The sequence below is a fragment of the Chiloscyllium plagiosum genome, chromosome 19 (assembly GCF_004010195.1).
Source record: "Chiloscyllium plagiosum isolate BGI_BamShark_2017 chromosome 19, ASM401019v2, whole genome shotgun sequence".
NCBI classification, from domain to species: domain Eukaryota; kingdom Metazoa; phylum Chordata; class Chondrichthyes; order Orectolobiformes; family Hemiscylliidae; genus Chiloscyllium; species Chiloscyllium plagiosum.
The window spans coordinates 33,226,585-33,248,114 of record NC_057728.1 but is presented as its reverse complement, the minus strand read 5'-3'; the positions used below and the strand labels follow the sequence as shown (position 1 = coordinate 33,248,114).

At 38.4% G+C, this 21,530-nt stretch overlaps 1 protein-coding gene across 5 annotated transcripts in view; it reads left to right on the top strand.

The window, feature by feature from the left end:
* The window catches only part of LOC122559665 (dedicator of cytokinesis protein 4-like), a 456,397-nt gene that overhangs the window by 322,843 nt on the left and 112,024 nt on the right, over positions 1–21,530 (top strand). For 4 of the 5 annotated variants that reach the window (XM_043709520.1, XM_043709517.1, XM_043709519.1 and 1 more), the window contains exons 29-36: positions 2,313–2,413; positions 2,574–2,632; positions 2,731–2,879; positions 9,202–9,287; positions 15,670–15,696; positions 15,906–16,001; positions 16,408–16,468; positions 20,270–20,363. In XM_043709520.1, the coding sequence (XP_043565455.1) occupies positions 2,313–2,413; positions 2,574–2,632; positions 2,731–2,879; positions 9,202–9,287; positions 15,670–15,696; positions 15,906–16,001; positions 16,408–16,468; positions 20,270–20,363 (673 nt within the window). The remainder of the gene's footprint in view (positions 1–2,312; positions 2,414–2,573; positions 2,633–2,730; positions 2,880–9,201; positions 9,288–15,669; positions 15,697–15,905; positions 16,002–16,407; positions 16,469–20,269; positions 20,364–21,530) is intronic. The other variant, XM_043709518.1, reaches the window with a different exon arrangement.

Here is a 21,530-nt window from a genome sequence, read left to right as displayed (position 1 = left end):
TTTTCAGCTAAACACTGTTGGAGTTGCTTGTATAAATTCTGATAGTCAGAAACATATTGCAATGCTTTAAGATCATCTTCAAAGATTTTTGCAACAAAATTAACACCACTGCAGAATGGGTTTGGTTCTGTAGTATGAAATCAGCTGGTGACTTTCAGAAGTGGATCACCCTCTGGACATGTGGTCAGGTTTTCTGTTTGGTTTGGCACCTGATGACAGGATAACATCTGGGTTTGATCTTGTATAATATTGTAATAACACAATGCAATTTTTGAACAGAAGTCCAGTTGTAGGTGGGCAGGTTTCAGATCTTGCTGTTCTGCAGCCTACCAGTGTAGATTAGACAAAGAGAGATGGCATTTCCAGGTGGAGGCCACCAGTCGGCAGCTCTTTGCACAAATTGTAGCTGCAGCCATGTGGATGTTAATAAAGGCTTGTGGCCAAACTGATCCTGCAGCTCTGGCCCTTGCAGTCTGCGAGCAAGGGACTGTCTCGAGCAATTTGCTGGTTAGCTTTAATAAGCATATGCCACCCACCATTGATTGATGGGATGCTCTCACCCTGCTTCACTTGCCTTTCAGTAACGGGCCTCGAAGTGGGAAGATGGCAGCTTTTCAGCACACGAGTCAGTTGCATGAAATTTTGGGAACACTCATCTCCAGCAGAATGCCAGTATCCAACCCAGAGAGTCCAGCATGATTTCATTTCAGTGACAGGCCAGATCTTGTTTCTGGATTCAGATTGCATTTATGCAATAACTCCAGTGTTAGTGCAAAATGAAACTGCTTCACAGTTAGTGTGCAAGTGCAGCTTTAAGTGTTTTACAGAAAAAAACAGCTGTAAGACTGATGAACCTGAAACCTGGCAGGCAGAGTTTATTGTACTAAAAATAGCACTAAATATTTATCAACTGAACTTGGTCTATATTGAAAATAACTAATTAACAAAATACTGATTAAACATAATAGATCATAGTGAGGATCTTAGAATGCAAATCATTTCTGTAACTTAAAGCAATAACATTGAAATTAACAGTTAAGATTAAGTCATAATGGAGTGCACTTATGGATTGTTTCATCAGTGATTGGTGGTGAGAATTGATCAAAAGCTGGTCTTTCAATTGACTTCCTGCAAGAGCAAGAGTTCACCAGTTAGGGAATCATGAGGTCAGATACAAGTCAATGGGTTTATGTGCCTGTTCAAAAGTTTTGAGCTTTTATGTGCTTTATTTTTATTCCCAAAATTTATTTTGTTTCATATCATTTTTGAGAATACTTAGAAAAGGTACTTACATGGATAAGATTGAAATAATTTTGACTTTGATGCCTGAGGTGTTTAAAGTCTCCAAGAACAAAAACAAAATGTACTAACACTCAGTCTGTTCTTCAAAATGTTGAGCAATAAAAAGAGTGTTAATAGTTGCTTCAGGCATTGTCTGCTTTTGCATTTGTTTGTATATTTTTGTGGGAAACATTTTCACAATTCTACCTATGGATAATGCTTAACAAATGTACACAGATGTTTGTGTTTTTGAGAAAGCTTGAAAATATATGTCACATTTAAAACAGTATTCTGGAAAGGATAAGAAATATTTAAATCAAAAGCATAAGGAAGTAAGTCATTTTGATTTTTCAGTCACAATAATTCAATAATGATTTCTTGAAACATTCCATTGTACAATTTAGCTTTAAATCTGATGAGTAGCTGTAAATTTAGAAGCGCCTTCCAATCAGCAAATATTTCTGCCTAAATAGCAGTTAAATCTGACTGATTGCAAGCTGTATTTACGTTCAACAATTATACTTTCAAACAGTAAAGGGAGAGGCTAGCGTGAATTTATGTCAGCCTTCAAGGCACCATAATCCATTGCATGCTACATGGTTTAACAGTCCTATTCCAAAACAGCATATCATTTAAGATTGTGTGAAAAGTGCCATGTAGGATTCCAGCAGTGGCATGGGACTTGTTCAATTAACACAATTGCATGACTTTCACTCCTGTATTATCCAATTCTACAATTGTGTGAAAAATTCTTCAGTAATTTATAATTATCAATGTAAATTTATCTGTTTTCTAACTATATAAATTTTTAAGCCATTATTTCATATGTATGTAAAAATATTGCATATTATGATGAGTTTTCAAGATTTAGGATATATTCATGCAAATGTTTATATACACAATGTATATATATATTGTATTACTAGCACATTGGTTACATGGCTAACTAAACATAAAACTAACTCTCTGCAGCTTAATCCTCTGTAATGTTTTTACATCTGGATGAAATTAAAGAAATCTTTTTTTCATAGGTGTGGGAGTCTTATTTCTATCTGGCAGTAATATTTATCAATCAGCCTTGCCTTCAGCTTGAGATGTTTTCACCTTCAAAAAGAAAGAAAGTTCTAGAAAAGTAAGTTGTGTTATCTGATTCTGCTTACAGTATAAAGACTATTTTTAAAAATTTTAAATGCACTAATGATGTTTGGGTTTCTGGAAATAAATCTTTACTATTCATGATTCCACTTGTTCATTTTATGTTCATCATCTTAGTTATTCATTTTCAATTACAGATATGGAGACATGAGGGTGATGATGGGATGTGAAATCTTCAGCATGTGGCAAAATCTAGGTAAAAACTTATAGCATTGTATTTTCTGGATTGCTTAACTACAAATATAATTTCAATTGGTTAAATACAATAAATGATCATAACTGATTATATTGTAGGAGAGCACAAGTTACAATTTATTCCTGGACTTATTGGACCATTTTTAGAAGTGACACTTGTACCCCAGGCTGATCTTCGGAATGTGATGATCCCAATTTTCCATGACATGATGGACTGGGAGCAGAGACGTACTGGAAACTTCAAACAGGTTGATCATTATAAATTCATCCTCAAAATAACATCACTGCCAGTTTTTAATAAATGTTACATTTTTAGCTGGTGTGCAGATATAATTCAGATGCTTACGCTATTTCTGCTTGTTGTCGTTCAGTGCAATAGATTTACATTTTTGAAATGGGTGACTTTTTACACTTAGAGTATATAAAAATAACAATTAACTTTCAAACTTGGATAAAAAGTATTGCAACATATATATATATGCCTGTATTATAAATAACTAAGAAAGCATGCAGGGGTTAGTGTCAGACGCAGCACCAGGTCTACATAAAAATGAGGATCAGCCTGGTTAACTACCAACACAGAGTCAAAACACAGAGCACAGTTGTAATATTTTAAGTGATCTTACAACCAAATGTTCAGATCTGAGCTCTGCAGTCCTGCTACATTCAGCCATGAGTGGTGATGGACAAAGAAATAACGAAGTCAAAAAATGTGGTGTTGGAAAAGTACAGCAGGCAACATCTGAGGAGTAGGAGAGTCGACATTTTGAGCATAAGTCCTTCATCAGGAGGGGTTTCTGCAAAGATTCCCATCCTCAGTGATTGGGAAGCCCAACATGCCAGTGGAAAGATGTAACCATCTTCAGCCAGAGGGGGTGATTCATCTTAGCTTCTTCCAGAGGTCCACTGAATCACAATTCGATTAACTCCATATGATGTCAAGAAATGGCTGACACCATTGCATACTGCAAAGGCAACAGTACTGATGATTTGTGCTCCAGAATTAGTTGCGCCAATAGCCTAGCTGTTCTATTATAGTTATAACACTGATACCTTTCTGACAATATGGAACCTTGTGGAGGTATTTTACATGAACAAAACATCGGGTGATATTTGGCTGAGTTTGATTTAACCTATCAGTCAATTCTTGATCTTCGAAGTCATCACCAGTGTTATGAAGTGGTACTTGCCCAGCAACAACCTGTTCAGTGATATTCAGCCTGGGTTCTACCAGATTTACTCAGTTTCTGAACTTGATACAGTTTTGGTCCAAACCAGAACAAAGAGTGAACTCCAGAGATGAGGAGGAAACACTCATCTGATTTGCTCCTGTCCTTTCGGTATGGAAATTACCATTCTTGCCTGGTCTTGCCTACATGTGACTTCAGACCCACAGCAATATGGTTGATACTTAACTGACATCTGGGCAATTATGGATGGGCAATAATTGCTGGACTAGCCAGTGACGCCAACATCTTGTGAATTAATTTAAAAAAAAGGTGGGAGTGATTGTTTGAGACCATCAGGCAGTACTTGACTGAGTATGACAGCATAGAACCCTAGATAAAATGGAGTTAACAGGAATCTGGGAAGGGAGGAGATCTTCACTGGTTTGAGACATAACGAGGTCAAAGGTAGATAGTTGTGGTTTTTGGAAGTCAATAATTTCAATCCCGGATCTCTGCTGGAGTTTCTCAAGGTAGTTTCTTAGGTTTAACCAATATCTGATGCTGCATCAATGATTGCAGCATCCTTTTCATCATGAGGTCACTAATGATTGCACAATGATCATTCACAGCTCCTTGGGTAGTGAATCAGTCTGTGTTCACACTAACAACCAGACTTGAGCTGAAAAATGGCAAGTAATACTGTGTCACATTTTCCAGACAATTGCCATCTCCAAAAAGAGAGAATCTACCCTTGACATTAAAGAAATTAGCATCACTGAATTCCTCGTTATTAATATCCTGGAGATAACCATTGACAAGAAACTGAACTGATTATAAATACTGTAGCTACAAGGACAGATCAGCACCTTAGAATTCTGTACTAGGTAACTTGCTTCCTAGTCCTCAGTGTCTGTTCAAAAGGTACAGGTCAGGAGTGTGATGAAGCACACCCCACTCACCTGGATGAGAGCAACTCCAATAACTCTGAAGAAGCTTGACACCAAGCAGGACAAGCACCCTGCATAATGGGCGTGCATCTCCCACCTTCAACATTTATTCCCTTCCCCATGAAGTACAATGGTAATAGCTTGTTCCATCATAAGATGCAATGCTGCAACTCACCAAGTCTTGTTTGGCAGCATCTTCCAAACCTGTGATCTCTTTTTCCTGGAAGGATGCATGGACATGCCACCACATGCAAATTCTCCTTCAGGCCACACACCATTCTGCCTTGGAAACATATCACCATTCCTTTGTTGTCACTGGGACAAAATCCTGGGAATCCCTCCCTCACAGCACTGTGGGTATGCCGACAGCAAATGATTTGCAGCATTTCATGTGAGCAGCTCACCACCACTTTCTCCAGCGCAATTAGGGATGGACAATAAATGTTGGCCTAGACAGCAATGTCTATATCCTGTGAATGACTGATTGATTGAAAAAAAATTCTTTGCAAATTGAAAATTAATAACCCTTCAGATTTCCTAGTGTTCGTTATTAAACGGTTAAAATTTGAAATGTCTTATGGGTGTGCTTTGTGCTTTGATACTGAGGAGGAGGATGGTGGAGGAGGTGTTTTCTCCCTCTGGCACTAAGGCAACTCGTGTTTATGTATTTTACTTCAGAGACTGACTTATTGTAGTTCATTATTCAGACATTCGGGTCTATACAGAATATATGTGGTTCTTTGCACCACCATTCATTGAAAACATGCATTGATCATATTGAAAACTCTTTTATGGTAAACATGGAGTCTCATCCCACACATCGCTATATCAAAACTGAAGCATTTTTGTTATTAATATATGTTGTAGATTATTTAATTTTTTGATGTGTAAAACTGATGTCATGACAGCACAAAACACTCACGTGATCCAAGGGTGGAGTGGACTATAAAATTATAAAATATTGTATTCTTTCTGCTTGTGACTTAAGTGCTCAGGCAGATTTGAAGCTGTTGCATAAAGCAGTTTGCTGCATTTTCAGAGGGTTAGTCACAGAGCTTAAAGGATATTTGGAAGTTGTGACTACATGGGATAATGTAACAGCTTTCTTGTTTATGTCAGCAAGTACAAGAAGATCAATTTCTGGAAACTGTTCCAGATAATCTAACCATGGAGCTGCTTGACTGGGAGTATGACACCTGAAGGCATCTATGCAAATGAGCTGACTATTTTGTGACTTCAAATTCATCAAAGTTTAGAATGAGCAGAAGGATTCCTTTCATTCCTTCTCAGACAAACTGCATTGTCCTGATATTACATGGATTGTAGTGATCCAAAAAGATGGCACATCACCTTCTCAAGGGCATTTGGGAGTGTGTAGTAAATTCTGGCCGAGGCGACATCATTCACAACCTACGAACGAACATTTTAAAAAGGTTTAAGCAATTAGTCCCTCCCAGCTGGCTCTTGGGAATGTTGATTGAAAACATTTATTAAGGATCCTGTTTACTGTTACTTGCAGGTTGGTTGCTGGCTTGACGTTGGAGGCTGGTGATTGACTTTGGCTGATTTCTGACTGGGAAGATTTAGCTCTGTTTTTATTGATGATTCACTGTTTTTCACAACCATGTGTGCAAGTTACTGTAGTCCTGGGTGAGGTCTGGTAGGGCTGTCTTTGAAGATGGAGAAAGGTAGAAGCAAGGAAGACTGGAGGAGGAGGAGGAGGAGACAGGGAGAAGAAGGAGTACCTATGGAGGAAGCAATACTCTCAGCTGGTTTTCAAGAAGCACTTATGCATCTGCTTCAAAACTCCATCACCTGCTCAGCCAGACGTTGAGCCTACACTAAGACACACACAGCAAAGCCTGTGGTCATCAAGATCACTGAGGTCCATATGTACAATTGGATCCTTCCAGGCTGCAGCAAGTATCATGAGAACAATTTTCTATTTGAAATCAACCATTCTGTCAGTGAGGAGACCAAAACTGACCACATTAGAAGGAAGTCTAATATCTCTTCATATGGACAGAGCAAAGTCAGATATGAAATTCAGCCTTTCCCACTTGGCAGTTTTCTTGCACATTCTCAATTTCCATCACCCTAAATTGGCAAACATATCTTCAGCTGTCCACACACTAAGCTACAGAATTCGCTCCTTTATCATAGAATTATAGCATGGAAGATGACCACTTCCATCAGAGCATGGTGCCTATGTTAACTATTTAAAAAAGCAATCCTGTTAGACTTTCATCCTGATTTTGCAAATTCTTTCATGGCCTCCCAACCCCCTCCCTATCTCTGTAAACTCATGACATCTGGAATATACTAGACACAACACAGTCTTCAGGCTGAGGACAAAGTTTATTGGATAGATGGGACCATACATCAGTTTCCTGATTTGTTTTCACTCTGACTAACAAAACCTAGATCTGGGAACGACACATTGTATGCTCGCTCATTGGTGCACTGACAAGTGTTCCCAAGTATGATTTTTGACCATCTTAGGTTCCCTCAACCAGTAAGCCCCTGCATAAAGGCTATTCTGAGTCATACCCTCCAGTAAGCTGGCACTTACTCCTATGTACAGTCTACCCCTCCTTCCTAGCTTCTGCATATTTGTGCCCAATGCACAATCAAAAGCATTTTTAAGTTTTAAATACTTGCAGTTAGAAAACAAAAAGAGGGTGAACAGGTGTTTGCTACTGATTCTATCCCTTTCCTTGGCAACAGTTTGAGATTGAATAAGTCAGTCTGCTCTCAACTGTGGTGTCACATTTGATTCTAAAATGAGATTCTCACCACATTTGTGTCATCACTAAGACCACCTATTTCCACTTTGACAAGTCAGTCAATTTTACCTCTGTTTAACCTCATTTGCTTCTTTTCCCCTGAATTGTGACTTCATTATTGCTGGACATGACTGTTCCAATGCATTTCTGGTTAGTTTCCCATGTTCTACTCTCTCTAAACTTGAGATTGTCCAAAACTCTGCTGCTTGTGCCTTAACTTGCTGAAGTCATGCTTCCCCCAGCACCTTTCTGTTTGCTGATCAATATTGGCTCCTGATCATGCAACATCTTTGTTAAAATTCACATTCAAATTGTTTTGAGTTCCTTCTCTGGTCTCACGCCTTCCTAACTCTAATCTCTGCAGCTGCAAAACCCTTTGAGATAACTGTGTACCTATAATTCTGGCCTCTTGTGTATACGCATTTTTAATCGCTTGACCATTTGTAGTAATGTCTTTAATTGCATAGACCTTGAGCTTTGGAATTTCCTTACTCAATCTATCTTCCGCTGCACCTTGTCTTCCTTCTTAGATACCTCTTAAACTCTACTTCTTTGATTTGGCTTTTGGTCATCTGACCTAATACTGCCTTGTGCTTAGCATCATGCTATGTTTTGTTAATCCTCCCTTGAGATGCTTTGATACATTTTATTAAATGAGAGCTGCAACATAAATATAAGTTATTATTGTTCGGCTTAGCATTTGATGGCAAAGAGAGAGCAGGGTGATGAGTGGCTGGTAAATTTAGTTGCATAGTCTATGTAGAGCGAGATAGAAGCAAGAATGGAAAAAGAGGACAAAATATTCAAAGCCTTGAATGTGACAACTCCTGCAGCATCACCACACACAACACAAATGATTCTTCCCCTAATTGTAATGGTCAGAATTTTTTCTTCCATTGTGGAAGACTTGACTTCTTATGGCACCAGCTTCTGGTGCAGGTGTTTTGTGATGCTGTCCTGCAGAGAAGAAGCGAATGTATTGTTAACTCTTTAGAGGCCATTAGTAGTTTAGAAAAAGTACTTATTATATTCAAATAGCTGGTGTGCAGTGCACAAGATATGAGGACTGTGATAATGGCCTCATGATTGAGAGAGAATGAGGAAGTGAAGGATATAATGAAATGAGATGCAGTTATTGTCAAAGTGAGTGACAGGAAGGAGGGTGGGGAGTGTTGTGAATACTGAAGGTGTGCATGCAGTGTAAGAAAATAGTGTTATTACGTTGATAACCCTGGTAAGGTGAATGAATATTTTCGGCATTCCACCCACATCCTTGAAGCTAGAGCTTGATATTCACCTCTTTTATAACATTTTGCCATTATTTGCAGAAGTGTTTCTGGAGGACTTTCTGCCCCTAAGGAGGAGCAGGGTCTCATATGGTCCACTACCTGACAAGGTCTCCAAAACAGCATCAATGAACCTGGGATCTTTCAGAACATAATATGTAGCGATTGCTTCCCCTGCATCTGTGCCCAGCTGAGAATGTGTGTAGCCTGCACTCAGCCCCTGCATAACTGTTCTCAGACTTGATTATATTTCTCGGCTATCTATTGCTAGTTTACACACAAGTGCTGCTAAGACCATGAAACATGCAAATATATAATACATATGTCGATATCAGTCAGGAACTAATTAATCAATGAGTTTAATTAACATGTGTGTTCCCAGGTGGAAGCAAAACTGATAGACAAATTGGACAGCTTAATGTCAGAAGGCAAAGGTGATGAAACTTACAGAGAGCTTTTCAACAGCATGTGAGTCATACATAACCTTATTTTACAGCTGTTGTTTACATGCTGAGATGTAATGTAAGACATTATACTTAAATCTATTTGCTGCATATTTTACTGTTCTCATCAAAATAAAAATTCATTGGGGTCCAGGTTTCTCAGTGGCTAAGTGCAGTCAATACAGTGGCACTGAAGTATTGAGTCCAGAAATATCCATATTTGATCGGTGCTTAATGCTGTTATCCCAGGCAGGGGATTCTGTCAGTCGGTAGCTATGCTGTTGAAAACAATGCAGGAAATAATCACAAATGTACGCAATACTGCCTGCCTTTTGTTTTTCAGTTACATCACTTAAATTAAGGTTAGATTAGTCCTTGAGCATTAGCTATTTTGTAACCTTGTAGGGTTCATTGTAATAAAATACAAACAAAACCTGTTATTCCAAAAGAAAATAGGTCATATTTTTTTCAAAAACACGGAAAACAGCCATTTTTTTAAAAGGAAGATCCTGTAAGGCTGAAGCACACCCTGTGTGGGATTGCAGAATAAATGATTGCAAAGGGGCAGCCTATTTTATGTATGTGCAGTGGCTTGATTTTACACTCTACCCAAGGAACATTTCTCCCCTGGTCAATTGAAGGAATGCAGAAAGCAACTGGACAGATATCAAACAAGGTTGATTTGCTATATCGCCCTCTTCCCCCTTACATTGATTTTTAGTCTTTGTTTTCGAGATACAACACACATATTTAAAATACCCTTCCACATTTCATTGCATTCACAACAATAAGTAGACAATGTCTCATTTGATTTGGAAGTTATGGAAGTCTTATGATATGGACTCACAATGAGTTTAATCAAATTATTTTAGTTACCTTGCTATGAAAAACATCAAACATCCCTCTTTTTACAAGCTGGAAAAACTTAAATGTACCTTAATGTTATTAAACGTAAAGAAGCAGGACAATTGGGGATAGACAATGAGTGTTGGCCTAGCCATTCATGGACTTCATTCTGAACTCTAACACAAATCCCCAGATTCCCACAAATATCTTGAGTATGCTTCCCCACAATCCCCATCCCATGAATGAATAATTTTAACAAAAAAATAGCATAAATAGGCAACTGAAGACAGTAAAATGATTTAGTTACCACAATGTATTGGTAAGGCAGTGAAGAGGAGGAAATGATTACAATGTTTGTGGAGTCAGAGGAAGACACCTGCCCAACTCTGGTCACTTAATGCTGTTCAATCTCATGTAGGGATCTGGTATTAGGTAGTAGAAAGTGAGGACTGCAGATGCTGGAGATCAGCTTCGAGAGTGTGGTGCTAGAAAAGCACAGCAGGTCAGGCAGTATTCAAGGAGCAGAAGAATCAACATTTCAGGCATCAGCCCACTTTCCTGCTGAAGGGCTTATGCCCGAAACGTTGATTTACCTGTTCCTCGGATGCTGCTTGGCCTGCTGTGTTTTTGCAGTACCACACTCTCAAATCTGGTATGAGGTCCCAGTCAGAGCACGTAAAAGAGCCCTATTTCCAGGATAGGACAATTGCCAAGGACATGTATTTGGGATGGTCATCAAAAATGACAGAAAGATGACCCAACCTGAATGCACGTTGGAATTGTTTGAAGCATCTTTTGAACACAGGATCTTTGTCCAGAATTTAGGCCTTTTTCCTGCAATATGAGTGCCACGAAGTTCATTTTCTCCTTAAACTGCAACAAATGCTGTGCATTCTATATGGTATGTTGTCAATACAAATGTTTGGATGTCAGTTACGTATAAAACTCCTACAGAAGTCACGTTGCTCCAAAAATATTACCTGGACTAACCAATTAACATTTAAAGCCTGAGTTGAAATTGATTGATTTCAGTAACATAAGTTTAATAATGAGTACATAAATGCTTAATAAAATATTTTTTACATTCAATCTGCATCCTACTAACAAAAGTGGACAATGTGTTTGCAGATCTCTGCCAATGCAGCTCTGAATTCACCTTCAACAATAAAGCAGCTCAGATTGTGTCTCCATGTTGAACAATCAGGAATATAAATCAGTTATGAAGAAATTTCAAAGCTGTGCTCCCCATAAGCTTACCCCTAGAGAAGGAAAATATTTAATGGGTCACAATCAATTAAATATGAATGTGTTATGGACTAGGCCAGACCAATCAAAATGTTCTTAAGCAAGCAGCCCAGACCGTAACTTTGCAATTTGTTCAGTAAGTGCAGAGTGAAAATTACCTGGAGTAAGTTAGCTAAGTTGACTACCAGGTTTTAAAACAGACAAAAACTTATTCACAAAATTATGGAATGAAATGCAAAGAACAGAATAAAGAACACCCACAGAACTCAGATTATCCCAAACTCGACTTAGTTATGCTGCTCCGAATATACACACCAGTTCCAAAGTTCCAATAAACAAATCTCCTTAAACACAGTAAAAATGAAACAAAGGCCTACAGGTCAAAGTTAGAAGGGCAGAAGGAGAGAGAGAGTCTCGCAGCCTGTTTCCACACAGCTCACTGCTGAACTGAATCAACCAAGACTCCAGTTTCTAGGACTGATCACTTCCCTTTCATTTTACAGGTCACTTCTAAAACATAAGCTTTGGCCTAAAGTTTAATCTGTTTACATATAAACAAAAAGACCTTTTCATCCTTATACCAAACCAGTCAAATCAGAGCCTGAGTGATTTAAGACCCCTCTGAAAAAACAAGGATGCAGTATATTTGAGAAAAGAAACAGCTTTTAGAAAAAAGACCAGCTTTGTGATAATATAGTGACTGACACAAATATGAGAGTTTCTGTTATCTGCAAGAATATTTTCAAAATTAGATTCACTGTATTATCTTTAATTTTATATTTATTGTTATAGTTTTCTCCCATGCACTGAGAAAGGATGGCAATAGTCAGGCCCTGAATCCATTCATTCATGGACAAAAATGTTGGTGCCATTTGGTCTTATCTTGATAATTTCATTAAATGTACTTCCATTTCTCACCAGTCTCTCTCTTTTGCATGTCACTGTCTGTCGTTTACCTTATCTTCCTGAGCTTTTCCATCTGCATCTTCAAAAATGAACTTCACATTGACCTGCATTACAAACACACAGCTACATCTGCTTTGTTAAGTTCCTTTCAATTGCCGTCACATTTTTTCCATTGGCAATGTTGAATAGAGACCTTGACCAACCTGACCTATTTCCTGTATTTTTGTTCTCCTATGCTCTTAGCAACACAACAGAAACAGGGTGTTTCTTTCTCTCACTGTCACCACAGTGGTCTTCTGAATTATCAAATCATTTTCTACAATGCATTCCTACCACCAAGTGTTATTCTGTTCCCCTCCCCTCACTGCTTTCCTAATGCGTGACTCTTTCCCTCTATCATTCACTCTTCCAGCTTTGGTTCCCTTTGCATTATTCTCTTATTGTTATAATAGATGCAACATCTATTTACTCATCTCTACCACCATAATAACTATGTAGAGTTCTAAACACTCCTCGTGTGGAAAAAGTAATTAATGTGTGCTTCATTCAGTATAGTACACTGTCTTCACAAGTAATTACAGCTGAGGAAAACCATTTGGTCCATCTTAGCTCACTTGTATGGAATATTTTTGAAATCTTCCATTAGAACACTCTAAAATGATTGCAGGGATATTGTCGATTGTTTGTTTTGGAATCTGTATCTTATCTTGACAATGTTCGCTGATAGAAAACCTAATGATAATGAGATCCCTTCTTCATGATGCCAGAATTTCTGCTCCCACCACCCCATCTCTCCTTCGAACCAGAAAATGAGCTGGACCTGTTTGCTGTGGCAGAATCTGAGGTAGCAGTCTGCAGCCGGGCCCTCAAATGCTCAACTACCCAGAAGTCACTGGCCATTCGAAGGCCAATATGAATACAACCCCATCTGAGCACTAGCTTTGTTGAGGCCTCTGGAAATGATCTTGTCAGAGCTGTTGAGCTTTAGGCACCTTTGAATAACAAAGTACCCATGGTTGACTTCTGGGTGAGAAATGAATGGAAGGCAATTATTAGGTTTGTCATTAGATTTATCACCGGTATCACATTTTGGCCGACAGTGTGGTTTCATAATTTGTCAGTATGATATGGATGTAAAATTTGGCTGAATAGTTTAAATGTCCTTTACTTTAGCAGTAAGAGAGTAGTGAAGGTTGCAATAAGGGCTGTAAATAGAGAGGGATTTTGTAAAAGTTCTGAGGACAGGCGAATTGTGTAACAAACTCACCCCTCATATCTCTGGTTACAAGTTTGATGGCTGAGAGTGGTTTCCTTGCATTTCTCGTCATTGTACTTGTCATCATTGTTTGTGTTTCCTTGAAAACAGGCTTAAATGTGGTGAGATTGTGCAGCATGCAGCTTGCCACTATGATATGTGCCACGCCCCTCTGTGGAGCACATTTTCAGGAGTCTTGGACATGTCAAGGCATTTGCTTGGACATCTGGATTTACTTGCTTGGCTTTTAATTATGTGTGGTGGGTTATTTGGAGTTGAAACAAGCCATTATGGTTTCATTTTCATAAGGATAAGTGCATTGTCATGGTAGTTCAAGTACTTTATACAAATTTTATATGGACTTGTTTCTGTGATTGGACATCATTCTTATACTTACAACTTGTATTTCAGTGTCCTTGAGGCAACATGTGTGTCGTACATCACACTTTTGATGCAGTAGAAGTCAGTCATTGATGCAAAACCCTGACCATTCTCATGCTGGCTGTTTAAGTCAATGTGGAGAATGTATAAGCAAACACTGGTGAATTTGCTTATTGTAGCTGTGTGTTGCTGGGAGATGCAATCCTCTGTAGTAGAATGGAAGGAGTTAATGGCATAGAAATGAAAGGCTGTGACTGATTGAGAACTACTGGCAAAGGCAATCCCCTGGCCCAGTAGGCAGCAGATCCTGTCACTGTGGTCTGCAGAGGTAAGCTGCAGCCCTCCTCAAGGTATTCAGCTTTTCTGCTGCAGATTGTTTGAGGAATGTGACTCTTAGCCTGACACACATTGTGCTGGGTAGGACCTCTTGCAAGCAATACCCCAAACCTCAGACTTGCAATAGTTCCAATTATCAGCCAGTGTTGGTTTCTGGCACTGATGCTATTCTTCTGGCATTAGATGTCCCTCTATCCAAAATAAGTTAGCAACAAGAACAGTCATGATCAGCAGTGACAAGGTAATATGGTAAAGAATGTGAAAAATAATTAACTTGGATACGAGAGACTCCTTTGGCGACCCAAAAAACATGATGGCACACCCATCCTCTCATGCAGCTCCTTACCCCATTCAGCAGTGATTCACTCAGAGCCTGGCTGCTTAAAATTGCTGTGAAGTCGTCTGGCCCAGTTGATTTGCTGACCCCCATGGCAGATATTGATTGAAGAGGTAGTGAGAGTGCAGATATTCAAACATCCTGAAGGTGGGTGACACCAATATATTGGACGTCTCAGCCAACTGCATATATTGTGTAGTTAGGATATCAATGGGTAGAAGCATGTCAGGATACAAAAATGATATTCCTTTGCTATTTCAACCAGTCTCCCCACTCCCTTTTTGGTGACCAAACCCAAAACTGGTTCCTTAATTTGTGCTTCTGGTAGTTATGGAGGAAAGACAAGAGAATGCAATTTTCCCTTTGAACTTAAAACTGCATAAAAATAAAACTGCAATAACATCTGAAAGGTTTTCTGATTAACACGTACATTGTCTCCATTTTAAATACTATTGAAGCTTTTCAACTTGGCAAGATCTAGTTTTGAAAATGTACCAGAAAATGGAAATAAATAGCACATTTCCAAGGAGGCAGTTCACTATATTTTCCCAAACTTCACAGTCAGGAACAATGCGTCATGCCTTATGTAATGCCCAATAACAAGGTATTTTCTCATTTTAGGAGATATATTTGAATGTTTGAAAATTCAGCTTTCGTGTAATTTGATCTGTAAATTATTAGTGATTTATTTTAAATACTCTCACCATTGCAATTTGTATTGCAAAAATTTTAAGACTAAATTTGTTTTGCTAAATGAACTTCAAGGGTTAACATTAAAACCTTAACAGTTCCTCAACTGACAGTCTTCTTAGCTTTGTTGTGATTTGACAGAATTACATTTAATGTACTGTAAAGGTAAATTTTCACGTCAAGAACACAAATGCGGTATATTCCTATTGCATATTTACTTTTCCCATAGCAATTATGCTAATTTTACTTTTTAAAAAAAGAGCCAGTTATAATGACAAAATAAGCAAAGAAGGTTGTAGCCATGACAACGTACTTTTGACGCAGACTGCTGCTGAGGAGAATCTGTCGCTATTGCTTCTTTCATGGATAATGTAAAAATTCATTTGTTTTGCCAATGCTTCCTGGATCTAGAATTCCACTTTTTGGGCCTTACCCTAGGTAAGATGTTGCTACAATTATATTTTGGAGTGCTTACTGTAATACAGTGTAACTCGTGAAATACAAATGACTGGTATAACCTATTACTGATATAATTACTACTGTGTAATGTGAGACATCAACGAATTGTGAATCGGGGCTTGTGGTTGCACTGCACTTGTTTCAAATAAACCAGGTCAGAATACTGACAAATTCCTTTCTATCCGCAGCCTACTGAAGAAAATTGAGAGAGAAACCTGGCGAGAAAGTGGTATTTCTCTAGTAGCCACTGTAACTCGCCTAATGGAAAGGTTGCTGGATTACAGGTGAGACTTGACAATTCTTGCTTTTACTGCATGTTGAAAAATTGGAAGGTGTAATCATTTTTTTAAACTTGAACAGAAAATTATGGTCTCAATTTGTGTATTTACATTGGTAATGTAGGAGCTGAAATTCATATGATTGTACACTGTTTATCATTTCACTGTTTTCTACCTAGCGGAAGCACGATTGTGGACTCTTACTGTTTGTGCAAACAAACAACTATTACATGGCCAACAAAAAATTTTTGACACAGTTTTCTTTTTTTATTTTGCGTTAAGTTCTATCGTTGCATTTTTTTTCCATCGTGTGGAACAATTTCCCTCATTAGTGTCAACGTCCTATTGATATGCTAAGAACTGCAGGGGACAGTGGTAATGTGAATAAACTGTAATTGCTTTCCATTTGCAGAGACTGCATGAAAGTGACAGAGGTTGATGGCAAAAAGATTGGCTGTACAGTTAGCCTGTTGGTCAGTATCTATTTAATTTATCTGTTCAATCCAAAAGGGACGGTTCTTGAATATAGCAATCATCTCCAAAAATCCTGAATTAAAAAGGACATTTGAATCGCTTGTAGTTATAAATTCAATTTGGTAGAGCTGTCTTTTAGGGTATTAACTTTGGCCAGCATGAAGCTGTGAAATGAGAGTTAAAGCTCATAATTGCCAATGCTACAATTGCCAATGCTACTGAATATCTGATCTTAGCAAAATCACCAGTGGTTAAATACCAAACTGAAATCTGGTTGTTGGCCACAGGGAAGGAACTAGTGGTTTGCTAGCAGCTGGTTTATTATGACATAGCTTTCATAAATTCTGGGCAAGTCAGTGGACTGGTTGAAAACGGAAGCAAACGTTTTCCTTAACTCCTGAGTGACGTTCAAGACTTATCTCGTTAGCTATGATGCTGCTATTGTTGCGACTGTAGACAGCATAACTCATTCTGTAGTCGCAGCGCCTCTTGGCTTGATACTGTCAAATATTGACCTATGATAGCCTTAAACCTTTTGGTACTAATGACTGAAAAGCTAGCTTTTGAAGTTGGCTTTTGGCCAGCTGGAGATTCCACCTGCAGAATGCGAGGTGTGACATAAAAGAGGTAAATCAGAATGCCTGATTTATTTCCCCTTTTAGGGCACGAGGTCTTGGAGATGGCCTGCATTTAAGTTAGAAATGAAATCTAAATTGACAAGAGGGAAGAAGAAAAACTTGTCAAGCACATGCAATATAATTATCCTTTTTTAAACTTCAAACTGTTTTCTTAATTTTTGCATTATAGAGTTAATATTTAAAAAGATCATCCTGATATTTGATTATTATCACCACTTAATTCAGTATCACAGTTCGCAAGTTGTACATTTGAAAAAAAATGTCCAACTGAGAAGCTTGTTTTCACTGGAAGGATGGTAAAGAGAAACATGAAATCTACACCCTTGTTTATTCTCATCCTTGAGCTGTTTGTATCCTTCATTGTACCTCCCCTGCCTTGAAAAACAACCCATGTGAAGGCCAATCAGCAGCTGATGCTTTGGATAGGCATAGAAAAAGCTGTAGAGATGTTGCAATGAGGCCACATTCTTCATTTACCTGACTTGTTTATTCATGCCAATGCACCAAACCATTTTTGATGATTTATTGTGGTTTTGATAATCGTATGATCAAGTGTAGAACTTAGTCTGACGTGCATAGATCACATTCTTGTGTCGTCAGGAATGTTATTTTTGGCCTATTTTAATGTGTCATTTCCCTATGCTGAGAAAGTATAACATGGCAACTTGATGATTATGAACTCTGCAATGTTTGCGTTATGGAGCATGTTATCCCGAAACAAAAAAAAGAAAGTAATAAAATAGTGTTGGTACATTAGGCATGTTAGAATAGATTGTTTTTATTCCAAGGACCTAAATTTGAATCAGGATGATAATCTTGTCTTCCTTCTGGAGAAAATGGTCCTGTGTGATCCTCCTAGTCAGAGCACAGTACAAAAGTGCCCACAATTGGACAGCAATTGAAAAGTCCCTCAAGGAAATCTAACAGAGGATCAAGGGAGGAAATGTAAAAGCTCCAGGGCTGCAAACTGGCTTTTCCCAGTCCTATGATGGACAGTTAACCAGGGAACTGACAAGTGGTGTGGGGAGGTCTGGATGGCATGATTGACAGTCTTTCACTGCTGTGCCATTTTTGACATGAAAGGTGGCAAATCAGCTGCCTGCCCAGAGCCAAGTCGAGCCACTTCAGGACTGCTTCCTGTCTCCATGGCATTTCGATGCTATCAGGATGATCCACTGGTGTGTAGGTGGCTGTCAGATAAGCCATTATCTGGCATTCTTCGGCCCAAAGGAGAATTGGTTCTACCTATGGTAAAGACACCATCTGCCCTTAGTGACTCCTCACTAAGGCCTGCCTCCTGGCCCTGGTCCCGTACCTCATTTCTCTGTCTGTTAAGGAACATGACCATCAACGTGCCTCATCCTCTCAATGCAGCTGCAACAACAATGTTGCTGCCTACGACTGGCCCAGCAGTGTGAGGAGATGAGCAACCATCTTTTGTGGCTGCTACCATGAGGTACCACTACCGATTGAAGCAGGGTTCCCACCCCATTGCTTTTGACCTCAGTATCAGGACACCTGCTGCTTCTGCAAAATTTCATCGGATGATGTTGGAAGGCTGAAGTGAACACATCATTGGAGGACAAAACATGGAACTTTACTCTTCATCTGGAGAGTTCCTAATTATGCCTTTGTGGAAACCATATCCACAAATAAGCCATGACCTTATCCCAAAAAATAACTTTGATTTTGCCCAATTCCACAAAAAACAATTAGCCCTCTTAGACAAGTTACTTAAAGCCACTTTGTAGTACAGAACTTGAATAATGCTGGGAAAAAGATACAACAATCAATGTTTTTCTTCTTGCACTCATCAAGACAGGCACAAGAGTACAAAATGTCAAAGGAAACAATAATCGAAACTGCATGAGAAATAATGGTATTTGATGGCAAACGAACTCTGGTCAGATATTGCTTTGGAAATGCACTGGGGAATAGTTTCCCCAAAGCTTAACGTTATTTTTTAAGCTTACAAATTGGTCTGCTTATGTTTACTGGAAGCTACATTTATTCATACATTGGACCTGGTTCTCTGTAGGCAAAAGGAATTTGCCTCAGCATTGCGTTTTTTCAATGCATTTCTTATGGCACATTTTGGCTAATCCGAGACAATTTGCATTTTGAGTTTAAACAAAGCTGTGGGGTGAGAGTCCCCCAGTGCATTCTCCATTTCAATGCCTCAATCAAACATTTCCAATCTTGCAACCAGTCAGTACCCTGTTATTTGAGCTGTATAAATTATTGTTTTCTTTGAAATTTGGGATTCTTGTATCTGTCCTGATGAGTGCAAAACAAAAATCTTCAACAACAGGTCTTTTTAATAAGCTACTTTATTTTCTTGTTTCTGGTTGTATGATTTTTATAGCTTAAGGTTACTATTTGTTTTCTCTGAATTAGTATTGTCAGCAATTGTATAATATTTTCTAATACAAGTTAATTTTTTTCACTCATTTTCATTACCATGGGGGTTTTGGAAATGATGTATCGACCTGTATCTGGCCAGTCAAGATGATGGTAGAAATTATAAATGATATTTGATGTCGTCTTTTGATCAAAATGTCTTTTTTAACCTCAGGTTAATTTTGAGGCAAGGAAGAGTGTATAGTGAGAAGAAGTCCATCAATCTTTTGCTAAAATTTAGCCAAAGGCTGCATATTTCAAACAATGGCAAATACATTCCTGAACATTTCCTCTCTATTGAAAAATTTTGATTTTCTTGTTCATTTATTACATAAAATGGTGATAGAATGTTAAGTGTAAATAATTTCAGACTTTTGGACATTACGTTACAGAACTTAGTTGTTTACCTATTGTTATAAGACAGTATTTAATTTACAGAACAGAATACAATGTAGATTAATCTTTCTTTTGGTGCCATTCTTTTAGTATTTAAATACTGGCTTAGTAAGGATATCCTGTTACTCCACTATGCTTTGCATTTTTATATGATCCATAGTACTGTATTATTAAAGATGCAAAAGCAATATAGAGATATTTAATCACATCAATATTTTTATGAAATTTTATTCAGTATTTGAAATGTGAGGTTACACCAAAACACAGAATAGAAAGAAAGGTTTATGTGTAGATTCTTGTTTATAAGTTGAAAAAGAACTCTTACTGTAAACATTTTTTAATAACAGATTTCCAATTGATTTACAGAATTTTTATAAAACAGAAATAAACAAAGAAGAAATGTATATCCGCTACATTCATAAGCTGTATGATTTGCACTTAAAGGCACAAAACTTCACAGGTATGTTGTGGCTTAACAGGGCAATTATATTTAATTAATTTCTACTTGCTCAGTGGTTTTAGTTCAGGTTCTCTCAGAGCAGGGTATGAGTTGTTCATGTTTTGTTACCAAGAGTGAAAATTTTTCTTGACTATGCCTTCAGCGTAGAAAATGGCACTTGCTGAAAAGATACCTTTCTTCCAGCCTTTAGAGGCTGTATATAAATGTGAACTACTGTTATCTTCCTTGCATATTTGTAGCTTATTTTAATTTTGCGAGCTTGAATTATTTATCAGGATGATTCATCCTTTTTTTATGGCAAGATCTCCTTTAAGAAGGAACTGCTTGAGTTGCCCTGTCTTTCTTAAGGCTGATCACGGTGCATTCTTCTCTGAAATGGCAGATGAAACATACATTTCAACTCACACTTACATGACATCGAACCTGCAGCATAAACCCCTCATTACACTTAAAAGACAAGACATTATAAAGAGGAGAGGAGGAAATAAGACACAGCAATATTCCAGTTCTCAGGTGTGTGGGTTGGGAAAATGGCAAAGTTCTGGAAAAGTTGAAGCTTTTGTAAGTATGAGCATGAGAAGTTAAGAAAGACTTGAGAAATAGTTTTCAGATAGATGAAACGGAAGTAGAAGTGAGTCAGATAGCTGAGGTGCACACAGGTATTGTGGTGATAAATTGGGTATAGAAATTGATGATCACCTCCTCAAGGGTTAGGCAACAATTTTATCAGTGGGAGACTTTCCTGCACATTCCAAACACCTCATCTTCTGTTGCTCTCGATGTGGTCTCTTCTACACTGAGACAGGATAGCAACTCGCAGAACATTTCAGGGAACTTTGCTGGGACACTCACCAAACAACCCCACCGACCTGTGGCCAACCACTTCAATTGCCTCTCCCACTCCTCCAAGGACATGTGGGTCCTGGGCCATCTCCATCGCCAGATCCAAGCAACCTGATGCCTGGAGGAAGAACGCCTCATCTTCTGCCTTGAGACCCTCCAATCACATGGCATCAATGTCAAATTCACCAGTTTCCTCATCTCCTCTTTCCTGACCTCCATCCCAGATCCAACCCTCCAACTCGGCACTGTCCTACTGTCCATCTTCCTTCCCACCTCTCCACTCCACCCTCCCCTCCGACCTATCACCGTCACCTCCACTCCAAC